General features: G+C 49.3%; 1 protein-coding gene across 1 annotated transcript; it reads left to right on the top strand.

The window, feature by feature from the left end:
* The first annotated feature begins 12,993 nt into the window (after positions 1-12,993).
* LOC144495123 (ADP/ATP translocase 1) lies at positions 12,994-23,593 on the top strand. The gene is made up of 4 exons (XM_078215053.1): positions 12,994-14,055; positions 17,424-17,910; positions 19,646-19,786; positions 22,968-23,593. The coding sequence occupies exons 1-4, from the start codon at positions 13,945-13,947 to the stop codon at positions 23,123-23,125; spliced, it is 897 nt and encodes a 298-aa protein (XP_078071179.1). The 5' UTR covers positions 12,994-13,944; the 3' UTR covers positions 23,126-23,593.
* The last annotated feature ends 465 nt before the right edge of the window (positions 23,594-24,058 follow it).

The following is a 24,058-nucleotide window of genomic DNA, read 5'->3' as shown; positions in this document are numbered from 1 at the left end:
GCGCTGGACGAAATATACACCACTACAAGTAGCCTTGAGATGAAACATCCTGAGACCTTGTTCATCATGGCCAGGGACTTCAATCAGGCCAAGCTCAAGAGCGTCCAACCAAGATACCACCGACACATCTCCTGTTCCACTAGAGGCCCAAGCATCCTAGGCCACTGCTACACAAATATCAAACATGCCTACCGCTCTATCGCCCGCCCACACTCTGGCAAATCAGACCACAAAGCTGTGCTCCTGCTCCTGGCTTACAAGCAAAAACTGAAACGGGAGAATCCGTCAAAGAAAGTCGTGAAATGTTGGTCTGAGGAATCGGATGATCTCCTACGGGGCTGCTTAAAGTCAGTGGACTGGTCAATATTTAAAAACTCTGCGACCAGCCTGAACGAGTACGCCACTACAGTAACTGACTTCATTAGTAAGTGTGTAGAAGACTGTGTGCCAAAGAAGCAAATCCACATGTTTCCCAATTGGAAACCATGGATGAACAGGGATATCCACTGCCTGTTGAAGTCCAGGTCTGAGGCATTTGTGTCAGGCGACACTGACCTATACAAGAAACACCTAGATAACAAAGACACTTACTCAAGCTAGGGCCTTAAATGAGGCAGTCAAAATTTAAATATTCCAGCTATTTGCAATGTTTTGGAAATCAGTCTGTGGGTACAATTCTACTCAAATATATTGGTGTCAATTTTGCCCTTCTGCAGATTGGGGCACAGATCCATTATGAAGCGACTTTCATCACAAAACAAGCCCTGGCCCTGGACAGTCATCCAGCCACAGGGTGATGAATATTTTGCAGGCAGTCATCCCAGCCTCTGCCACTGAGTCTAGTTGGTGTATGGGCAGAGATATCCGCTAAGGATAGATTTCAGCCCCTTCTGAACTACAGGTGAAACTTTGAAGAAAGTTTAAATTCCCCTCTTCCCACCACACTGACCTTCCCAACCCCCGCCAGCCCCCAACCTCTGTCACTGATTACTCTCCAAACAGTTAGTATGAGATTTCTTTGTTAAAAAAATGTTACACCCCCTTCACCTTTGCCGCCATGGTAACATTGGATGTGAGATTCTAACAGGCATCTCAGGAATCCAGCTTTCCTACTCCACAAATACGTTGCAGGATGTTATCCGCTCACTTTCATCTATTGACAATGCATGTGCCATATAGTGAAGCCTGGATGGATTTTAACTATCAAAGCAAAGTTTAGGTTCTCCAGAGTAAAAGTAAATAAAGCTGCTACAAGATCACAAGTCTACATCAGGGGGGGTGATTCTCCCAACACATTGCGCTGCTCTAACAGCACAGTGGGCCGGGAGACTCAAGCGGAGGCCATAGAGCAGGCTTCCCGCTGGGTGGCACGGCCTCCGCATGTCCCCACCATCGGATTTCCAGCAACGACAGCTCCACGCAAGCGCGGAGCTGGATAATTTATTCAAATGAGCATTTACATCTGATTAGCTGTCTCCGGGCTTGCCAGCATGTTTTCACTCCATAGGGTTTACATCAGCTCCCCACTTGCGGGGAGCTGGCGGCCCGACTCTGCTGGAGTGTAGGGGGCCTCAGGTCAGGGGTCAGGGGGGGGTTGCCCCCTGGAAATTGCCACTTTGCCTCTAGGGCGGTGTCAGGGGGCCAGCCTGGCCCCCTGTCACTGCAATAGGGGCAAAGTGGCAATGCCTAAGCGGCACTTTGGCGCTGCCCACCAGGCATCAGACAGTGCCAAGGGGGTGGGGTCAGAGGGGGCAGGGCCTAATGGAGGCGGGGTCTCTGGGGGTGCGATCGGTGGGGGTGAGGGTTCCCACTGCCACTCTGCAGTTGGGATCAGTGACAGAGAGAGGCAGCCAGTGGGTTGGGTGGAGGGAAATCAGCCTCGATCTTGGCGATGATAGATCGGCGCATGCGCAGTGGCTGGCTCAGCGCTACGCTATCGGCCTCTCAGCGCCCACAGGTTTTTAATGAAATTCACGCCAGGGCGCTCTGCAGTGTACAGAGTGTGGGAGATTCATTTTGAAAATCCTGCTGAAAAAACCAGCAGGATTTACTCCAGTTTTTACGTGAATTCGACACTTAGAATTTTTGGGGGGAGAATCTCACCCCAGATATTTTCTGGTATTCAATATTTTGAATATTTATGAAAGTGAATTTCGTTGCCTATCCCCTGTGATCTGGAGGGCGCTATTACTGCCCCAATATCTAGTTAAACAACAGCATATTGTAAGTTTAAAGTTGATTAATTGGTGTCACAAGTAGGCTTACATTAACACTGCAATGAAGTCACTGTTATCCCAGTGAGATTAACAGTAAAGAGACCGGATCATATGTACAAGACACTGTCTGTGATTTTACTGGCTCACCCCGCGAATCGAGAGCCACGAAATCAGGATCGCGCACAATCTCTCGGTTCTCGTGATCTTACCGACGCCGGATTTCCGGTGCGGTCAGCCTCTCGCCCATTTGCAGTGAGAGGCTGAATATATTATTTAAATTTATTTAAATGATCATTGACATCTGTATAACGAGCTCAATCGTCCGGGCTCTCTTGCCTTCATGGCCTCTCGGGAGAGGTTCACTCTGGCGAGGAAAACATCTGCTCCCTATGAACGGGGAACAGTCTCATTGCCCTTGTTAGTAGAGCCAGAGGCTATGGAGGCCTGAAAATCGGGGGTGCCCTTTGAGCAGTGCCAGCCTGGCAGCTTGGCATTGCCCATCAGACACCTTGGCACTGCCCATTAGGCAGTGCTGGGGTGGGGGCCTGATGGGGCGGGGCATATGGGGAGCAGAGCTTAATGAGGGTTGTGGCTATGCGGTGGGGCCTGAAGGGATGGGGCCTATGGTGCAGGGTCTGGGGGGGGCAGGGCCTGAAGGGCAGGGTCTGGGGAGGGGAGGGCCGCTCAACCTATGATTGGTGCGCAGGTTGAGGGGGCCCTCTCCCTGTGATCGGTGGGATGAGGGGGAAGGCCTGCTGCTGCTCTGTGTGTGATCAGTGGAGGGTGAGGGGGGGCGCAATTTGTCTGGGCAGCGGGGAGGCAGCGGGGGCTATAAGGGGCAGTGTGGGGCTCACGATCAGCCGTGGGCCTACATGATTATGGGGGCATGCTGGGTTGAGGCTTGCTGCAACAGCAGGGGCCTGACAGGTCTCTCACACAGATCTCTCTCTCTCTGTCAGCCCTCTGCTGTTGCAATTGCGCCTGTGCAGCCACAGAGGTCTGCACGTGCACAATAGCTCCCTCTGCTGGTTGATCAGGCTTGCTGATGAATTAAGCCCCGCCCACTGCCTCGAGTCGCTCAAAATGATCCAGCCCATGTTTTCAAGCTCTACGTGCATAAGTATTCCAGTGAGATCAAACCAACAAACCGATTATTTTACATGCAGCATATAATTAGATTTTGTTTAAAATATTTAGGATTGCAATAATGCAGCAGCGGTGGAGGGGGGTGGGAGGGGGAGAGGAGCAGCAGCGGGGGGAGAGGGGCAGCAGTGGGAGAGAGAGGGGCAGCAGCGGGGGGAGAGGGGCAGCAGCGGGGGGAGAGGGGCAGTAGCGGGGGGAGAGGAGCAGCAGCGGGGGGAGAGGGGCAGCAGCGGGGGGAGTGATGCACTATCAATTACGACACGAAGACTCCTGAGAGTGAGGGAAACTAATAGGCTTTTATTCACAGAGAACAGGAGCACACCCTTGTAGCTGACCTGGTCGAGACTGAGGCGAGGAGGAGGAACCATCACCTTCATACCTCGCTCAGGTGGAAAGGGAGGAGTCTCGGGCCAGGTGCAGCATGGGTGTGTCCAGGCATACACATGTAGTAACAGTGGTTCACCACATTCACCCCTCCTTTAAAAAAGAGTCCAGCGGGGTGGGTGGAACATATGTACAGGAGTATATACACATAAGAGTCACAAGCTGAGGTGAGGCGTCGGCCCTTCACAGGTTCAGCCTGTCGGGCGGCTTGACCAGTCGTTGTGACCGATGCAGTACCAGTTGAGGTGTTGCTTCCGATGGCAGGGTGGAACCGCTCGAGTCCGCCGTCGTCCCTTCTGGTCGGGTCCTGCGTGGTGACTCCGGGGGCTCAGGCGAGCTGCGTAGAAGGGGCAAAGATGTAAGCGGACCTGGTGCTACCTGAACAGAGGGGTTTAGGGATGTGGGGTGGGGGGTCATAGTGGGCTCTGGGGCACCCGGAGGGGCCAGGTCCCGGAGAGAGACCGTGTCCTCCCGCCCATCGTGGTATGCCACATAGGCATATTGGGGGTTGGCGTGGAGGAGCTGGACCTTTTCAACCAGGGGGTCCGACTTATGGGGTCGTACATGCCTCCGGAGCAGAACGGGGCCTGGGTACGCCAGCCACGACGGTAGTGCGATTCCCGAGGAGGACTTCCTCGGGAAAGCAAACATCCACTCATGGGGGGTGGCGTTGGCGGCCGTACACAGGAGGGACTGAATTGAATGTAGTGCATCGGGGAGGACTTCTTGCCAGCGGGAGACTGGAAGGCCTTTAGACCGTAGCGCTAGTAAAACGGCCTTCCAGACTGTCGCATTCTCCCTCTCTACCTGTCCGTTACCCCTGGGGTTACAGCTGGTAGTCCTACTCGAGGCTATGCCCATAGAGAGCAGGTACTGACGCAGCTCATCACTCATGAATGAGGATCCCCGGTCGCTGTGGATGTAGTTAGGGTAACCGAACAGGGTGAAGAGGCCGTGCAGGGCCTTGACGACCATGGTCGAGGTCATGTCTGAGCAGGGGATGGCAAAGGGGAATCGGAAGTACTCATCTATCACATTGAGGAAATAGATGTTGCGGTCAGAAGAAGGAAGGGGCCCTTTGAAATCGACGCTGAGGCGTTCAAAGGGGCGGGTGGCTTTTATGAGGTGTGCCCGGTCCGGCCGATAGAAGTGCGGCTTACATTCTGCGCAGACCGGACAGTGTCTGGTTATAGACCGGACGTCCTCAACAGAATAGGGCAGATTATGGGCCTTAATAAAGTGGTAGAGCCTGGTGACCCCCGGGTGACAGAGGTCATTGTGGAGAGTCTGTAGTTGGTTCACCTGCGTGCTCGCACATGTTCCGCAAGACAGAGTGTCCGGGGGCTCATTGAGCTTCCCGGGCCGGTATAAGATATCGTAATTGTAGGTGGAGAGCTCAATCCTCCACCTCAGTATCTTATCATTCTTAATCTTGCCCCTCTGCACGTTGTTGAACATGAAAGCCATTGAACGTTGGTCCGTGAGCAAGGTGAAGCGTCGGCCAGCTAGGTAGTGGCGCCAGTGTCGCACTGCTTTGACGATGGCCTGAGCCTCCTTCTCGACCGAGGAGTGTCGGATTTCCGAGCCCTGAAGGGTTCATGAGAAGAAGGCTACGGGTCTGCCCGCCTGGTTGAGGGTGGCGGCAAGGACAAAGTCAGACGCATCACTCTCCACCTGGAAGGGGATTGACTCATTCACAGCGTGCATCGTGGCCTTTGCGATGTCCGCTTTGATGCGGTTGAAGGCCGAGCGGGCCTCTCCCGACAGGAGAAAAAGGATGGATTTGATAAGCGGACGGGCTTTATCCGCGTAATTAGGGACCCACTGGGCGTAGTATGAGAAGAAGCCCAGGCATCTCCTCAGTGCTTTAAGAGTGGTGGGGAGGGGAAGTTCTATGAGGGGGCGCATGCGGTCGGGATCAGGGCCGATGACCCCATTTTCCACCACATATCCCAGGATGGCGAGGCGGCGAGTGCGGAAAACACACTTCTCCTTATTATAGGTCAGATTCAGGAGAGCGGCCGTACGGAGGAATTTATTAAGGTTGGCGTCGTGGTCCTGCTGATCATGGCCGCAGATGGTGACGTTATCCAGGTACGGGAAGGTGGCCCGCAGCCCGTTTTGGTCCACCATTCGGTCCATTTCGCGCTGGAAAACCGAGATCCCATTGGTGACACCGAAGGAAACCCTAAGAAAGTGGTAGAGGCGACCATCCGCCTCGAAAGCCGTATATTTGCGGTCCTCTGGGCGGATGGGGAGCTGGTGGTAGGCCGATTTGAGGTCGATCGTGGAGAACACCCGGTATTGCGCAATCCGATTGACCATGTCGGATATGCGCGGAAGGGGATACGCATCCAGCTGCGTGTACCGGTTGATGGTCTGACTATAATCGATGACCATCTGGTGTTTCTCCCCAGTTTTGACCACTACCACCTGCGCTCTCCAGGGGCTGGTGCTCGCTTCAATGATCCCTTCCTTCAGGAGCCGCTGGACCTCGGACCTAATGAAGGTCCTGTCTCCCGCACTGTACCGTCTGCTCTTAGTGGCAATGAGCTTACACTCGGGGGTGAGATGTTCGAATAGCGGTGGAGGGGTGACTTGGAGGGTTGAAAGGCCGCAGGTGGTGCGCGGTGGGTAATCTAGGAACTGTGGGTTGCAGACGGAGACCGGGGAAAGAGGCCCGTTGTACTGTAGCGTGACACTCTTAAGATGGGTCATGAAATCGAGCCCTAAGAGTACGGGAGCGCAGAGGTGTGGGAGCACCAGGAGCTTAAAATTTGCGTAATCGGTCCCCCGAACCATAAGAGTCACCACACAGTACCCGAGGACATCCACCGAGCGGGACTTTGAGGCCAAGGAGATGGTTTGTTTGACTGGCCATACCGAAAGGGCATAGCGGCGCACAGTATCAGAGTGGATAAAGCTCTCCGTGCTTCCGCTGTCAAACAAACAATTTCCCGCGCGGCCGTTTACCTGGATGTCCATCATGGACCTGGTGAGCTGATGTGGACGAGATTGGTCCAGCTGGACCGCTGCCACCGTGGGTCCTGGAGAATCATCGGCCGGCGTCCAAAATGGCGGCTCCCTTGTCTCGCATGCGGCCGACGGCATCCAAGATGGCGGCCCCCTTGACTCCCACGCGGCCGACGACATCCAAAATGGCGGCTCCCCAGGCTCACACGCGGTCGCTGGTGTCCAATATGGCGGCTCCCTTGAGTCACACGCGGCTGATGGCATTCGGGTTTACTGTTCCCTCGGGTCGCACGCTGCGCTATTTGGCTTCGAGGCCGACTTCGCCCTGCAGACTTTCGCGTAGTGGCCTTTCTTTCCACACCCTGAGCAGAACACCTCCCTTGCCGGGCAGCGTTGTCGGGGGTGCTTCGCTTGGCCGCAAAAATAACACTTTGGGGCTGCATTGGCCGCAGCCGTCGAGTCGTTGGTGGGGCGCTGTGTGGCATAAGTCTGGGGCCCTTCTAGGTACTGGGATGATAGTGGCCGTGAGGCCCACGATGTTGCGTGATCGGGCGCGTACGCCTCGAGGTTACGGGATGCCACTTCTAGGGATTCCGCGAGTGTTACAGTTTTTGGATGATCTAGTCCACCTTGTTCCAGCAGGCGCTGTCGAATATAGTTGGATGCGATGCCCGTAACGTAGGCATCGCGGATTAAATCCTCTGTATACTGCGCAGCGGATACGGCCTTGCAGTTACAAGCCCTGCCGAGCGCACGGAGTTCGCAGAGGAACTGTGCGTTTGATTCTCCCGGCCGCTGTTTATGGGTAGCTAGCAGATGCCTGGCATAGACTTCATTCGTCTGTTGGCTGTATTGGCTCTTTAAGAGCGCTAGCGCATCAGCGTACGTTTCTGCGTCACAGATGGTGGCGAAAACTGCGTCGCTTACCCGGGCGTTGAGCACGTGCAGCTTGTCTGCATCGGACCGGACGACCATGGAGGCTCCGAGGAAGGCTTCGAAGCACTTCAGCCAGTGATTAAAGCTGTTGGCGGCCCCCCGGCGCTTGCGGATCCAGGTTTAGGGTATCGGGCTTTAAAAGTTGCTCCATTCCGGTTTTTTTTCTCTGTGAATATAATTGATGCACTATCAATTACGACACGAAGACTCCTGTGAGTGAGGGAAACTAATAGGCTTTTATTCACAGAGAACAGGAGCACACCCTTGTAGCTGACCTGGTCTGAACTGAGGCAAGGAGGAGGGACCATCACCTTTATACCCCACTCTGGGTGGAAAGGGAGGGGTCTCAGGTGGAAAGGGAGGAGTCTTGGGCCAGGTGCAGCATGGGTGTGTCCAGGCACATACATGTAGTAACAGTGGTTCACCACATGGGGGAGAGGAGCAGCAGCGGGGGGAGAGGGGCAGCAGCAGGGGGAGATGGGCAGCAGCGGGGGGAGAGGGGCAGCAGCGGGGGCGAGAGGTGCAGCAGCGGGGGGAGAGGAGCAGCAGCGGGGGGAGAGGAGCAGCAGCGGAGGGAGAGGGGCAGCAGCGGGGGGAGAGGGGCAGCAACGGGGGGAGAGGGGCAGCAGCGGGGGGAGAGGAGCAGCAGCGGGGGGAGAGGAGCAGCAGCGGCAGGAGAGGAGCAGCAGTGGGGGGAGAGGAGCAGCAGCTGGGGGAGAGGAGCAGCAGCGGGGGGAGAGGGGCAGCAACGGGGGGAGAAGGGCAGCAGTGGGGGGAGAGGAGCAGCAGCGGCAGGAGAGGAGCAGCAGTGGGGGGAGAGGAGCAGCAGCTGGGGGAGAGGAGCAGCAGCGGGGGGAGAGGGGCAGCAACGGGGGGGAGAGGAGCAGCAGCTGGGGGAGAGGAGCAGCAGCGGGGGGAGAGGGGCAGCAGCGGGGGGAGAGGGGCAGCAGCTGGGGGAGAGGAGCAGCAGCGGGGGGGAGAGGGGCAGCAGCGGGGGGAGAGGGGCAGCAGCGGGGGGAGAGGAGCAGCAGCGGGGGGGAGAGGAGCAGCAGCTGGGGGAGAGGAGCAGCAGCTGGGGGAGAGGAGCAGCAGCGGGGGGAGAGGGGCAGCAGCGGGGGGAGAGGGGCAGCAGCGGAGGGAGGGGGGCAGCAGTGGGGGGAGAGGAGCAGCAGCGGGGGGAGAGGGGCAGCAGCGGGGGGAGAGGAGCAGCAGCGGGGGGAGAGGGGCAGCAGCGGGGGGAGAGGAGCAGCAGCGGGGGGAGAGGGGCAGCAGCGGGGGGAGAGGAGCAGCAGCGGGGGGAGAGGGGCAGCAGCGGGGGGAGAGGGGCAGCAGCGGGGGGAGAGGGGCAGCAGCGGGGGGAGAGGGGCAGCAGCAGCGGGGGGAGAGGGGCAGCAGCGGGGGGAGAGGGGCAGCAGCAGCGGGGGGAGAGGGGCAGCAACGGGGGGAGAGGGGCAGCAGCGGGGGGAGAGGGGCAGCAGCGGGGGGAGAGGGGCAGCAGCGGGGGGAGAGATGAAGAATCCAGTTACAACATTAACTAATAGCTTTAGTTCCAAAGTAGACAAACCTCTTCAAAGTTCCTAAGACGCAAAAAGCTGAAAATACTGAGAACAAACAGCAGGTCAGTCAGCATCTTTGGAGAAAACAAACAACTCAACAAAAACATCTGGGGGACAACTTTTCAGCAGAACAGATGTTTTCAGGAATTGCTGCTTTTTGTCTCTTGTCTGGAATATGACCTTGTCTTTCTGGTACATCAGCCTTGTGGCATTGCCTTTGGAGAATTAACTCGAATCTACAAACACAGGGAAAGGCTGCCTGTGTGTCTCCCGTGTTGTAGCACTTTTCGGTACAATTCCAGCATTATCCTCTTGCGTGCTCTCAGAGTTCTGTGGTGTGGTATCGAGCACTACGTGCTTGGAATCTTAATGGCCTCTGGTACCACTTGTTGGCTGGCCCTGTAAGGCATGATTGACTGGAGACGCATGCCAGTCAGAATTTCCCTCCTGAGACCTCACTGTCTCCCTGTCCCTCCATGGTGTCCAGGGAGCCGAATCTAATACAACAGGTAAACTTCCTGGGGTGGTTTGTTATGTGGATCATGAACCGCCTGCGACCTCTGTACTCCCAGGTTACCCGGCGCTCATGTTACTTCGATACGCAGGCAGCAATGGGTGCCACACTCGTGCTGCGATGTTTTAAACTCCTACGTGTTAATTGTCTTTACCACAGCTGTGTTGACACTCTGAAATAGAAGAACCAACAACCAAAAATTAGATGAATAATCAGTTCATTTGTATTTGGAGGGTGCTTGAGGGTGAAATGTTCAACAGAATCACTACTTCAAATAGTAGCTGGGGATCTTTTACATCTTTTACATCATTAGCAGCGGGAGACAGAAACCTTCATATTCAACATGTTTCGTTCGATATAACAGATTCTGGGGTAATAAAAATAATAAATGGAAAATACTGTACAAAACTCAGTAAAGAGTACGAAGAAAGTGTTTACTGCAAAAATATGCAGCCCCTCAAGGCGACATGGTGGCACAGTGGTTAGCACTGCTGCCTCACAGTGCCAGGGGCCCAGGTTCGATTCCAGCCTTGGAGTGACTGTCTGTGTGGAGTTTGCATGTTCTCCCTGTGGCTGCGTGGGTTTCCTCCGGGTGCTCTGGTTTCCTCCCATAGTCTAAGGATCCAAAGATGTGTAGGTTAGGGGGATTAGCCATGGTAAATGCTGAGTCGGTGCAGATCCAATGGGCTGAATGGCCTCCTTCTGCTCTGTAGGGATTCTATGAAGTTTTGCTTGTAAATTTCAGCTTTATCAGGGATATAAAAGCGGGAATCTTTTGAGTGGAATGGGGTATGGTAACTTGAGAATGGCACAAATTATGGAGATTTGCACTTAGGATTTTGGTGTAAAACTAACTTAAGTCACTTGTGTGCAAATATCTGTGGTAAACTCCAGAACAACACTAGTCTTACACTATTGAGAGGAAAATCCTTCTCCAATGTCTGAAAGGTGCCCTGATAAAGAGATTCTAACCTTTTTATTCCATGCTTGAACATACTCCAAGCTTGTCTCTTTTTCTGTTAAAGGTATATACTTACCATATGTAGGAAAGAGGGAGTAATGAATGCAAAAACAAGGGGCAGTGCCTGTTCTTGTATTGTTGAATTAATATACTGTACAATCCAACACTGCCAAGAAGATGGAAAAGAAAAAGTATGAACACGGGTTTGCTTTATGGTGTCTAATCAGTCAGTATAAATGGTCATGAAGCATCAAACTTTACTTCATCATAAATATGCTTTGTCACGCTATTAAGAGAAGCGAAAATCGTTGACTTTGTTCTTAGAATGTGGGTGTCACTGACAAGGACAACATTTGTTGTCCATCCCTAGTTGCCCTTGAGAAGGTGGTGGCGAGCTCCCTCTTCAACCGCTGCATATGGTGTAGGTACACCCACAGTGCTGTTTGAAAGGGAGTTCCAGGATTTGATCCAGCAACGGTGAAGGAATGACAGTATAGTTTTAAGTCAGAATGGTGTACAGCTTGCAGGTGAACTTGCAGGTTATGGTGTTCCTTTGCATCTGCTGCCCTTACCCTTTGAGGTGGTAGAGGTTGCAGGTTTGGAAGATGCTGTTGAAGGAACCTTGGTGAGGTACTGCAGCGTATCTTGTATCTGGTACAAACAGCTGCCATTGTGCACTAGTGGTAGGTGGAATCAGTTTTGAGTGCTGATTGTTATGATCCGCGTAGAAACCAATAACCAATCTTGAAATTAAATAGACAGTTTAAAGTATAACCATTTACAAAAGATTTGTGGAGTTTTACCTGTTTCTGACCTTTTTGACAGACCGCGCTTGGTCAGCTCCCTGGATCAGCAAGAGGCACATTTGGTGGTCTGGCTCTCCAGGGAACTGCTACAATGAATTTGGTGAGAAGCTTCACAAAACCGATTGCTGTCCATATGGCATTCTAGGGGATGCTAGCAGAAGGAAGATTCACCTTGTGGACGTTGGTTGAGTAACTCTTCCTCCCTGAATTTCTCCACTTCTTGCTGCCCCCTTGGAGCTTTAGTCATGGCTTCCTCTGCACCCTTCTCTGATGAAGGATCATCCAGACTTGAAAGGTTTGCTCTATTCTCTCTCCACAGATGCTGTCAGACCTGCTGAGATTTTCCAGCATTTTCTGTTTTTCCCTCTTAAAGGGTGCTGGTTCCAGATTCTCAAGCAGTGTCAAATTCACTTCCAGCGTCATTGACAGCTATGTGTGCATGCCATGACCGGAAGGGTTGGTTATCCGCCTGCAAATCCTTTCGATGTGCCTTATGATGGACAGTAAGAGTGGGAGAGTTTTCTGGTCAGTCATACAGCAGAAGGCCACGGCAAACCCCTGCAGTACTTCATCAACCATAATCATGGGCCAATCCAATGGAAATCCATGGTCTCCTGGTGCATGCTACCTGCAGGAGGAAGGAGGAGGATTTTGTAAGTCTGGGGGACTTCTTTCTTGCGCTACCGGAGGAAACCTGTGCAGCAAGTTCACAGCAGCCTTTCACCCTTACAGCTTCCCGGATATGCTTCACTTAAACGTTGGACATAACCCATGAGTAGGGTACCACCGATTGACGTCTGCTCATCAGGGGTGCGTGGTTTGGTGACTCCCACAACAGCTTTTTTAACATCCTCACGACGCGGGGTCCATTCAATCTCCACAGAGAATGTCTCACTACCTGGAGACACTCAAACTCAGTGTGGCCAGCATATCAGCTTTCAGTGCTGTGTACCTCTTTGATGTGGAGATGCCGGTGTTGGACTGGGGTGGGCACAGTAAGAAGTCTCACGACACCAGGTTAAAGTCCAACAGGTTTATTTGGTATCACGAGCTTTTGGAGCGCTGCTCCTTCACTCACCTGAAGAAGGAGCAGCGCTCTGAAAGCTAATGATACCAAATAGACCTGTTGGACTTGAACCTGGTGTGCTGAGAATTCTTACTGTGCCTCCTCTTTGACCAAGACCCCATTTGCAAATGGCAGGACAGGGTATCTAGCTGCTTTGGCGAAAATTACATTTTAACAAAAATCCTTTTGAATATATTATCTAAGTAAGGATTTTTGTGGGTGTGTTTGCTTTTATCCGGCCCTGGCCGCCTAATCAATGCAGATTTACCCAATTCTTACTGACAGTGGAAATCCTTACACCCTCACTCCTGGAACATATCAAGGTGACCTCTACCCTCCCCGTTGCAAATAAGGCTCCCGGGTCCATATACAGAAAAGTGGGCCAGCCTCTGCGGGAGTGGCACCTCATATAGACTGACCATTCTCCACATACCGTTCAGGGTTTGCAGGACAAGCGCAAAGTCAAACACAACAACCACAAAATGACAACCCACTGATCTTCGGAGGACTCGCTGTAGTTAAACCGTAGCCGATGTTGAAATCGGTTGAGTTGAGGCTCGGTTGCACATTCTCCCCCCTCCATGCATTTCTATCGAAGTTGGCAAAACAGGCGCCAGCATCTGAACCCTCGCACTAATGTATATCTGCTCCATTCTCTGCTGCTATTGAACTGACATCATGTAGACAGCATTTATAAAGTAGACAGCACAACTCTTATTTTGACCCACCGAAGTGACACTGCCCCAGCCCCACTCCACTGCTTTCTAAAGTAATGGTCAAAAACTGAACCCCAGAGATCAAAAACTCTGGTAGAAACATACAAAAAAAAATTTAAAAATTAATTAAGCCAATCACTTCGTCGAAGTTGACTGTTTTAAAGCTTATTTCGCTTTTAAACCTTTATTTATCAGTATTTTTTTGGATTATTTGGTTAACTGTTAACTAAACAAAACTAAAAACAGGACTTCCAAAAACGTAACTGACTGTCGAACATTGGACCAAATTAAAGATCGCCCCCAGCGACCAAGGGTCGTTTGCATCACAGGGTCGCGACATTGCCAACTATTTAAACTCGCTCCAGTTCAAACATGTCCTTTAAATGTCCCCGGTGTACTTTGATATCTTCTCCTGACAAACCATGGCGCCTCTTCTGAACTGTGACACAGGAAATTTATGGAGTGGCACCCAATGCGAGCTATGCCAGCCCCTGGCACGCTGGCCCTTTCCCCTCTTCCCCTCTCGCGATATATGGGAGGCTTATATTAGGTGTGAAGGAGTCGAGACGTCCATTTGGTCCGCTGCGAAGATCTCAGGAGCTTGCTGCTACCAGCGGGTGTCCCTCTCTTTTTTTTTCCTCGCCGGGAGAAGGTCTTCCTCTCACTCCGCCAGATGGGTGACTACGCGATTAGCTTCATCAAGGACTTCCTGGCGGGTGGCATTGCCGCTGCCATCTCCAAGACGGCAGTGGCACCCATCGAGAGGGTGAAATTGCTACTGCAGGTAAGAGGAACGGTTAAATGTATACAAAAAATAATCCAGCAAATACAATCTGAGTGGCAAAACACCCGGTCCAGGTTGTGAAATCCACAATCCCGGTGAAAACGAACGACCTCGTCCAACCCAAAACCCAAAGGCTTGGACAAAACCAAGAGAAATCCAGTCAAACAGCTTGCAAACTTCGCTGGCCCAAAGTGACAAGGCGCTACAGCAGCCCAAAGTGCCTGGCTATAAAAAGAAGCGTCACATTGGCTCGCTGGGATTATTTTCCAGCTTCTGTTTTTAGAATCAAGGGTTGAAGCGAAAGTTTCGACTCCAGAAAGTCCCCGTTATTTCGTCACCAGCCGATTGTTCAGGAGCGGTCTTGCTGGGGATGTGTGGGGGACATTTCACAGCGCTGCTGAGGCCTTGGTTTGTTTTTGCTGCTTTGTTGAGACAGTTTTATATATATAAAAATAATACAGGAGGGGGGGGGGTTGTAACTGGCACCGAATCACAGATTTAAAAGTAGGAGCCATGGGAGTGTTATTTAACTGGCCACAACTGGAGAAAACCTTTAGGATCCTGTAACCCATTGACAGTTCCAGCTTCAAGGGCCACAGATTTTCCATTTGCTTCAGAGAAGCATGTTACTGTATCTGCTATCTATTTTTATTCCTCAAAGTGTTGGTGGGGATGGGGGGGTCATTGAAAAGTTTTGTACCAGTGGTTTAGAGAATGTTTCCTCAGGTGGGAAAAGAGTGATAATTACAGAGGTCATCCTCATAGGACAGGCAGTGGTTCAAGAGGGCAGCTAGCTCACCGCCACCTTCTCAAGGGCAAAGAGAGAAGGGCAATAAATGCTGGCCTAGCCGGCGAAGCTCACATCCCCTCAATGATGCCTGTTTAAATATAGAACAGTCACCACGAAATCCAATGGGAAACTCAGGAGAAACTATCCAAGGGGCTGTGAGAATGCGGAACTCGCTCCCACACAGGGAGTGAGTGGTTGGAGGGACTAACACGGATGGATTGAAAGGGAAGTGAGATCAAATGGGGAGGGGGGAATGGGGAGGGGCTTTGGTGCCTGGATTCAGATGAGGGAGGATGTGAGGAGGCGCCAACAAAACATATACACCAGCACGGATTGGTCGGGCCGAATGGCCTGTTTCTGCGCCAGATGCCCCTATGCGATCCGATCAACTGAAACGAATTCAGCATCTGTAATTGATCGGAATTAAAGTTTTTATTAAATTAAATCAAATTTGGCAGATGGGCCTAAGTGGAGATGGAAAAAGTTTAATCATTACATGGGTCCGCAGTGGAGGTAGAGTCCTGACTGCAGAAAGGTGATGAATGGGTCGCTTTAAAAGCCGACCCAACTCAAACCGGAGGGAGGTGATGATCGCATCTGCCTTGTCACATGAGATATTGTTACTTGGTAAATCTGCAGATCCCTCTGACTACAATAGGCTTGATGTTGTTTCGGTGGCCACTTCCTGACCTCCCACACACACCTGAATGTCGAATTCACTGAGCCCTGCTTGGATTTCACAGACATTGAACAGAAATTAAGCTCACTGTCTCAGAGAAAGTTTATTTTATCTGGGTGTCGCTGTCTGGAGCCAGCCACTCGTTGCTGGGGATCTGGAGTCACTTGGCAGATTTCCGTCCCTGAAGGGCCTTATAGTGAACCAGATGGGTTTTTACAGCATTGGTCCATTCATGGTTTCATTGTCATCATTAGATTTTTAATTCCAGTTTTTTTTAATTTAAATTCAAATTTAATTGGGATTTGGACTGTTCCCGGGATCTCTAGATTACGAGCAGATGCTGGAAAATCTCGGCAGGTCTGACTGCATCTGTGGAGAGAGAATAGAGTCAACCTTTCAAGTGGATGTGCTCATCCTAACTCGAAGCAATGGCTCTATTCTCTCGCCGCGGATGCTGCTCGACCTGCTGAGTATTTCCAGTATGTTTCTGTTTTTATTTATATATCGCCTCGGCCAATACTTTCCACTTGTTTACAAGGTGCAATGAAAATCGTAGGTTATTTCAGAATTCTGCCTTCTACCCGGTACACCATGTGGCGGGTTCTTAAATTGATCCAGTGTTCCCGCCCTCAGATGCCCTCCCTGGGGGCCCAGTCAAGCGATTTCCATGTAAAGAAATAACTTTTCTGACCTAAACTTGCCTTCCGTAGCCCCGAATCTAATGTCCGCGGCTCCGGCAGAGCTCTCGGCATTGCCTGGGGTTCGCTTTCACTGTCTCATATCTCAACGGGATATCTCTCTGGGTGTTGCACTTCCAAACCCAACCGGGCTTTATGTAGACAGGTAGAGACAGAGATCTTCTAACGAGAGATTTCCTCTTCAGTAGTCTGGAGAACTCCTCACTTTGTGTGGACAGACGTCTGTAGGATTCCAGGGGAAGGAGTTACACTCATGACCTCTGGATTTAAGCTATCCTTTCCCACTGTGTAGATAATGTTAAGTGCGGAGTGAATATAATATTCTTCCTTGGGTGTTTCCCAACTTTTCCCCAGGTTGTCTAGGTTCCGCTTCAGCTTTGTCTAAAAAAACTGATGTCGGGATTCAGCAATGTGTACCCTCCAGAATCAAGGTCAGGTTGAAAAGGTGACAGTGAAGGTCAGCTTCCATTTTAACTGTTTGACCTCGCCGTTTCACTTTAACCAGTGGGAATTGATCAGATAATCAGGAGGCGGTAACATGATGGTTACATCAGGAGCTCATCATTGTTTGTGGGTGGACGAAGAAATCATTCGCCAGCTCCAAGTCAGACCTGAGGCTGATTTTGTGACAAACAGCAACAGTGAGCCCAGGGACAGTTACTTTTTTCAAAAACAGAACATTCAGGAAAATCTCAGCACGTCTGACAGCATCTATGGAGAGAGATTAGACTCAACGTTTGGGCCATTCAGACTCGAAACGTTGGCTCTATTCTCTCCCCACAGATGCTGTCAGACCTACTGAGATTTTCCAACATTTTCCGATTTTGTTTCCCATTCCAGCATCCGCAGTATTTTGCTTTTATTCAGTTACTTTTTCAATGGATTGAGATGCTCCAAGTTGACCAGAAACTGGACCAGCCATATAAATACAAGAGCAAGTCAGAGGCTGGGAACCCTGGAGTAATTCACCTCCAGGTCCCTCAAAACCTGTCCACAAAATTATATCCTGCCTTTCCAATTCCAGAATTCCAATCAGTCTGGCCATGCACTTTGCAACTGTTCCTGTACTGTTCCTCGGGTCATTTCATAAGGATGGTTTTGTAATGACAGTTAATTTGAGGAAGAATCGATAATAAACAGCAACCCCCCAAATGGACCTGAGTTAACAATAATTTCTTCACTTTTGTTTTCACTCCTTTAGGTACAACATGCCAGCAAACAGATAACAGTAGAAACACAGTACAAGGGCATCATAGATTGTGTGGTGCGGATTCCGAAAGAGCAGGGATTTATATCATTCTGGCGTGGGAACCTGGCCAATGTGATCAGATACTTCCCAACTCAGGCTCTCAACTTCGCCTTCAAGGACAAGTACAAGCAGATCTTCCTTGGGGGCGTCGATCAGAAGACCCAGTTCTGGCGTTACTTCGCCGGGAACCTGGCCTCGGGGGGAGCGGCTGGAGCCACCTCGCTCTGTTTTGTGTACCCGCTGGACTTTGCCCGAACGCGGCTGGCAGCTGATGTGGGCAAGGCCCTGAACGAGAGGGAGTTCACTGGCCTGGCCAGCTGCATCACCAAGATCTTCAAGTCGGATGGCCTCAAGGGCCTCTACCAGGGATTCAATGTCTCAGTCCAAGGCATCATCATCTATCGAGCTGCCTACTTTGGTGTCTACGACACTGCGAAAGGTGAGGAGGAGGAGAAAACTGCACGGGCTTGCAGTTAGTTGTGTCCTGAAATATTCTAACATGTACAGACTAACCTGGGTCCTGAAATATTCCAACATGTACAGACTAACCTGGGCCCTGAAATATTTCAACATGTACAGACTTACCTGTGTACTGAAATATTCAAACACATACACACTAACCACAGTGATTTTAATTTATAATGGTGCTTTTGAAAGAGGGACTTTACCAGATTCATCCCCATCTTTCGAAAAATGTAGAAAAGAAGTAGGGGCTTTTTAAAATTAAAACTCATGGATTGTTTTAGTTTTTAAAAATTCCCAACACCTCATCAATCCTGTCTGTTCCAATGTGGAAGTTTGGACTCCAGTTCTGCTAAAATGTTTTAGAATGTCCTAACAAGTTATTAAAAATGTCCTAAAGGATCACAAACATTGATCCAGCTTGATTCAGAAGGGGAACCTGGTCTGTGTTATTCCCTTAATAATGGAAGAGTTTAATGTGTTTATTCAGGAATATCTTTCCTGTATAATAATGTTTTTTTCCCCCCAGTGAGTGAAATTCCCTTTGATAGATGTTCGTAACTTTTACATATTCTCCGCACTGACTTCCACTTTCCAGGCAATGTAACTGACCTATAAAGTTACGATCACCTATAAATGTAACTCTGTCCCATACCATCAAGTCCGTGTCACACTCTTAGCTGCCAGCCACACAGTATGACGGCGCTACTTTATTTCTACATTGGAGTACAGCTACCCTATCTTATTACTGGTTAGATCGTGGGGATGGATAGGTTAAATGATTAAATATAATGGGGTGGTGCCAACTGAGGAGCAGTGATTGGTGGGGGTGGGGGGTGTGTGGTGGGGGTGTGGTAGGGGGGAGCGTGGTATCAGGATCCTGCTGACTGTAAAGGATCCTCTTGGTAGTGAGGAAGGAGGGGCCAGCACTCAATACAAATTGCCTTTTCCTACAGTTGTCTGCGCCCATCAAACACAATTCTCACACTGGCACCATCCCAGCTGACAGTGAAAATCAACCATTAACCAGTGTTAAAAATGTATTTGCAAGAAAAATATGAGAGCAGGGAGGTTATAATGGAGTTGTATAGAACACTTTTAAGGCCACACAGCTAGAATACTGTGTATAGTTCTGATCAGCACATTATGGGAAGGATGTGATTGCACTAGCGAGGGTGCAGAGCAGATTGACCAGGATGTTACCTGGACTGGAGTGTTTCAGCTATGAAGAGAGGCTGCCTAGGCTGGGGTTGTTTTTCTTGGAGCAGAGAAGGCTGAGGGGGACCAGATTAAGGTGTACAAAATTATGAGGGACATAGACAGGAAGAAACATTTCTCCTTAGTAGAGGGGCCAATAACCAGGGGGCATTGATTTAAAGTAAGGGGCAGGAGATTTAGAGAGAATTTGAGGAAAAATATTTTCACCCAGAGGGTGGCAGGAATCTGGAACTCACTGCCTTGAAGGGTAGTTGAGGTGCAAGCCCTCACAACATTTAAGAAGTATTTAAATAAGCATTTGAAACACCACAACATACAAGGCTATGGACCCAGTGCTGGAAAATGGGATTAGAATAGATAGGTGCTTGATGGCTGGCACAGACATGATGGGCTGAAGGGCCTCTTTCTGTGCTGTAAAATTCTATGACTCTAATCAAGTCTGTCATTTATCAATGAACATCAAATGAATGAACTGGCTGTCAATTCATCATCAGGTATGATGCCGGATCCCAAGAACGTGCACATTCTGATCAGTTGGATGATTGCACAGACTGTGACCGCAGTGGCAGGCCTGGTGTCTTATCCCTTTGACACTGTCCGTCGGCGCATGATGATGCAGTCAGGTCGTAAGAAAGGTAAGCATGAAATCCTTTCATGTTAATCTGTTGAAAAAAAACATTGTATTTATTAGTGTCACAAATAGACTTACATTACACAAGAGTGTGTGCTTCTTTGTATATGTGAAGTGTGAGTATGTGTATGAGGTGTGAGTGTGTGTGTGAGGGGAGAATGTGTGTGCGTTTTTTTGAAGTTTATTTATTAGTATCACAACTATGCTTACATTAACACTGCAAAGAAGTTATTGTGAAAATCCCCTAGTCGCCAGACACCAGCACCTGTCCGGGAACACTGAGGGAGAATTTGGCATAGCCAATGCACCTAACTAGCACGTCCTTCGGACAGTGGGAGGAAACTGGAGCATCCAGAGGGTTATTTAACAATAATCAATGATATTGCATAGTCACCATTACTGAGACTGGCTACCAACAGCTGCCATGATGTGATTTGAACTCTTGCCCCCAAGGCATTCGCCTGGGCTGCTGGATTACTAATCCAGTGATGTTACCACTATGCAATGGTCTATTCTGCAGCCTGTGGCTTGTAGTTTAGGTTTGAAAACCACAACAGTTGAGTCCCAAGGTAAATATAATCCAGACATATACAACCGTGTTCATATGACTGAATGACCCTCTTACCTGACCCTCTGTGCCTGCAGTTTGTATTTATTCCAACATGTTGCATTCTTAACAGATGACCCATATCTATTTTAATTTCTCCCATATTTTAAAATGCACTTCTTTCTCTCTCCTTTTGCTGTGCTTTATTGGTGCTAGAACAATCCTTACTGCATATGCGCTGCTCTGTGGCCTCTCACAGCTGGATTGTCACTCATTGTAGTGGACCCATGCCCACTAGAAACTAGGGGGCAAAGTCATTTCAGATGGGGGTGTCTTACAGGCTGTAGACATAGGAAGTTTCCATTGCATCACTTTGAGTTGGGTTTAAATCCAGACCACAGATGGGCAGCACAGTGGCACAGTGGTTAGCCATGCTGCCTCACAGTGCCAGGGACATGGGTTCAATTCCTGCCTCGGGTCACTGTCTGTGTGGAGTTTGCATGTTCTTCCCGTGCCCGTGTGGGTTTCCTCTGGGTGCTCCGGTTTCCTCCCACAGTCCAAAGATGTGTGTGTTAGGTTGATTGGCCATGCTAAATTGCCCCTTAGTGTCAGGGGGTTAGCAGGATGAATACATGGGGTTGCTGGGATAGGGCCCGGGTGGGATTGTTGTTGGAACAGGCTCGATGGGCCGAATGGTCTCCTTCTGCGCTGTAGGATTCTATGAAAAGTCAGTGCTCAACCTATTGAACCAGCAAGACATTAGTCATTATTAAGTGAAGAATCAGAAACAAACATTAAAATACCTACATTTTCCATTTAGCATTACAACAACTTGCATTTATATAATCACTACAAAAATCATTTATTGGTGGGTTAGAAAAAGATGACAAAGAACGTTTGTTTGATACATTTTGTATCAAACACTAGTAAACACTAAACAAAATGCTTTTCAGAACCTTCTTGAATTAGAAATCTTAATATACTTGAAACAATATTCTGATGACTCGTTGTATTCTTTGATAAACTGGTATTAATATTCTGGCATGAGCATTAATGCTACACTTGATCATCACCTTGCATGAGTGCTACAGTGTTGGAGGTCCAAAGCACTCTGTCATCAGTTTGTGCCTAAAATTGCCCAGATTCTGAGCGACTGATCTCAGCTGAGACAAGCAGTCCCCATAGAAAAGGAGGGAGGCATTACCATTCTGAACACATCCTTGTGGCTGACAGTACAGAGTCAGTATCAGGCACCTGAGAACAGGTAACTTACCCACCATTTTGATGCAGGAAGATCAAGAAAATTAGGAAAATAGGGAACGTGCAGATGAAATACTTTATTTTAAAGAGGGATATGGAAAAATCTGTAATGAGCACATTGCCTATCATCGCTTACACAAATTAGATGTCACCGTGAACAATGAACACATTGAAAAGCTATTTACTATATAATGCCAGAGTGGATTGTCAGCATATCAGTTACATAAATAACTATGCTGTTCAAGTGATTGGTATAAACTATTCAAAATGTTCTTGTTTGACTCTTCAGTTAAATTCATAGAATCCCTACTGTGCAAAAGGAGGCCATTCAGCCTATCGAGCCTGCACCAACAACAATCCCATCCAGACCCTATCCTGTAACCCCACGTATTTACCCTGCTAGTCCCTCTGACACTAAGGGTCAATTTTGCATGGCCAATCAACTTAACCTGCACATCTTTGGAGTGTGGGAGGAAACTGGAGCACCCGGAGAAAAGTCACACAGACACGGGGAGAACATTGTGAGTTACCCGAGGCCGGAATTGAACCCGGGCCCCTGGTGCTGTGAGGCAGCAGTGCTAACCACTGCGCCATCCCAAATTATTGTACCGATTCCCTCATATTCATTACTGTGTATTCTTAAAAGGAGCAAATCTAATATTAAGATGATGCCTTGTATCCCCCGTCTAAAGGCAGGTCCTTGGCTCAATGTCTGCTGATGTTTCATCCAAAGCTATTATAAGTTAAAGTTAAACTTTACTTATTAGTTACAAATAGGCTTACATTAATACTGCAATGAAGGTACTGTGAAAATCCCCTAGTCGCCACACCCCGGCGACTGTTCGGGGTGTGTACACTGAGGGAGAAATTACCATGGTCAATGCACCTAACCAGCATGTCTTTTGGACTGTGGAAGGAAACCAGAGCACCCAGAGGAAACCCACGCAAACATGCGGAGAATGTGCAAACTCCACACGGACAATGACCCAAGCTGGGTCCCTGGCGCTGTGAGGCAGCAGTGCTAACCACTGTACCACAGTACCGATTATCTTGGCAGTTTGCCATTGTCTTTCACTCCCAGGGGCAGAGTGAAGAGTCTGCCAAGTCTACCTCAGCCAGAATGGGAACCAAATCCACACTTTGGTGTTATTCAGAACCACACACTAGCCATCTAGCCATCTCCTCTACATTAAGACAACAGACAAAAAAAGTACTTAGGCACCAGTGATTGAGTTCTGCACATTCTAATATCAGCCCAGTTTATCACATCTGAGAGAAGAAACATTGGGACCCATCACTTCTTGTCCAATGAATAGGGTATATTTTGCAGTGAGTGGATAATACATATTCTAACATTGCTGTTGTAATGTCTTAACAGCTGACATTATGTACAAGGGCACAATCGACTGCTGGAGGAAGATTTTGAAAGATGAAGGAGGTAAAGCTTTCTTCAAAGGTGCCTGGTCGAATGTATTAAGAGGAATGGGTGGTGCTTTCGTACTGGTGCTGTATGATGAAATCAAAAAATATGTCTAAGGTCCAACTCCCTCCCACCACTGAAAATGATACAAAGTTAGAAAACTGTAATATATTGTAGCAGGAACAATGGTTTTAACAATCATGACTGTACCGTCGAAGATTGAGATGTCTGAACGAAAGCAGTTGCAGGTTGGGGGAGACAAAACGAATGTGAAAGGGATTTATGCATCAATAAAAGGTCAAGGTCGGCCTTTGGGTTTTGTTATCCATGTATTAAATTCCATATCCTTATCCCCATGCAAACTGTACATATTTTACTTATGGCTTTACCAGTTTTTTTGTGGGTGGTGATGAATTTCCATATTTAATACATGTACTCCAGGAATGGTTATATTCTAATTACCACAGATATGCATATTGTTTAGCATTGATCCTAACCAAACAAATGTATTTACGGTCCTAACCAAATGTATTTATTAAGACTGCTTAATGTATACAATTTTCAATAAAACTTCCTGTCTTGAATTGTGCTAGTGCTTGTACTCACTCCACAACTTTGAAACATGTACGTTGTTGTGAATATGGTGTGTGCTTTTAAACCACTTTATGTACTCACTGACAAATCAAGAATAGCATTAGAGCAAAAGAGCGAGTAATGATGATGGTGAATGGAAGAGAAAGAAGCACCCATTGCATTACAGGCAGAGCAATTTGAAATGAAATTAGATAACTATCAATAATGCCTTTGTGGAAGACCGTATGGTAACTGACAGGAAGGTTAATCATAGAATTCTACAGTGCCGAAAAAGGCCATTCGGCCCATCGGGTCTGTACCAACCACAATCACACCCAGGCCCTATCCCCATAACCCCATGCATTTACCCTGCTAATCCCCCTGACACTAAGGGGCAATTTAGCATGACCAATGCACCTAACCAGCACGCCTTTCAGACTGTGGGAGGAAACCGGGGCACCCGGAGGGAACCCACG

The sequence above is a fragment of the Mustelus asterias genome, chromosome 6 (assembly GCF_964213995.1).
Source record: "Mustelus asterias chromosome 6, sMusAst1.hap1.1, whole genome shotgun sequence".
In the NCBI taxonomy this organism is placed as follows: Eukaryota; Metazoa; Chordata; class Chondrichthyes; order Carcharhiniformes; family Triakidae; genus Mustelus; species Mustelus asterias.
The sequence above is the reverse complement of the archived record's forward strand: the minus strand, read 5'-3'. Positions and strand labels throughout refer to the sequence as shown.

What these genes read in the sequence shown, in the direction of transcription:
- LOC144495123 (XM_078215053.1), top strand. Translation starts at nt 13,945, where the DNA reads ATGGGTGACTACGCGATTAGCTTCATCAAGGACTTCCTGGCGGGTGGC. An exon ending in GGGTGAAATTGCTACTGCAG is followed by an intron (nt 14,056 to 17,423) that starts GTAAGAGGAACG and finishes TCACTCCTTTAG; the next exon opens with GTACAACATGCCAGCAAACA. An exon ending in TGTCTACGACACTGCGAAAG is followed by an intron (nt 17,911 to 19,645) that starts GTGAGGAGGAGG and finishes ATTCATCATCAG; the next exon opens with GTATGATGCCGGATCCCAAG.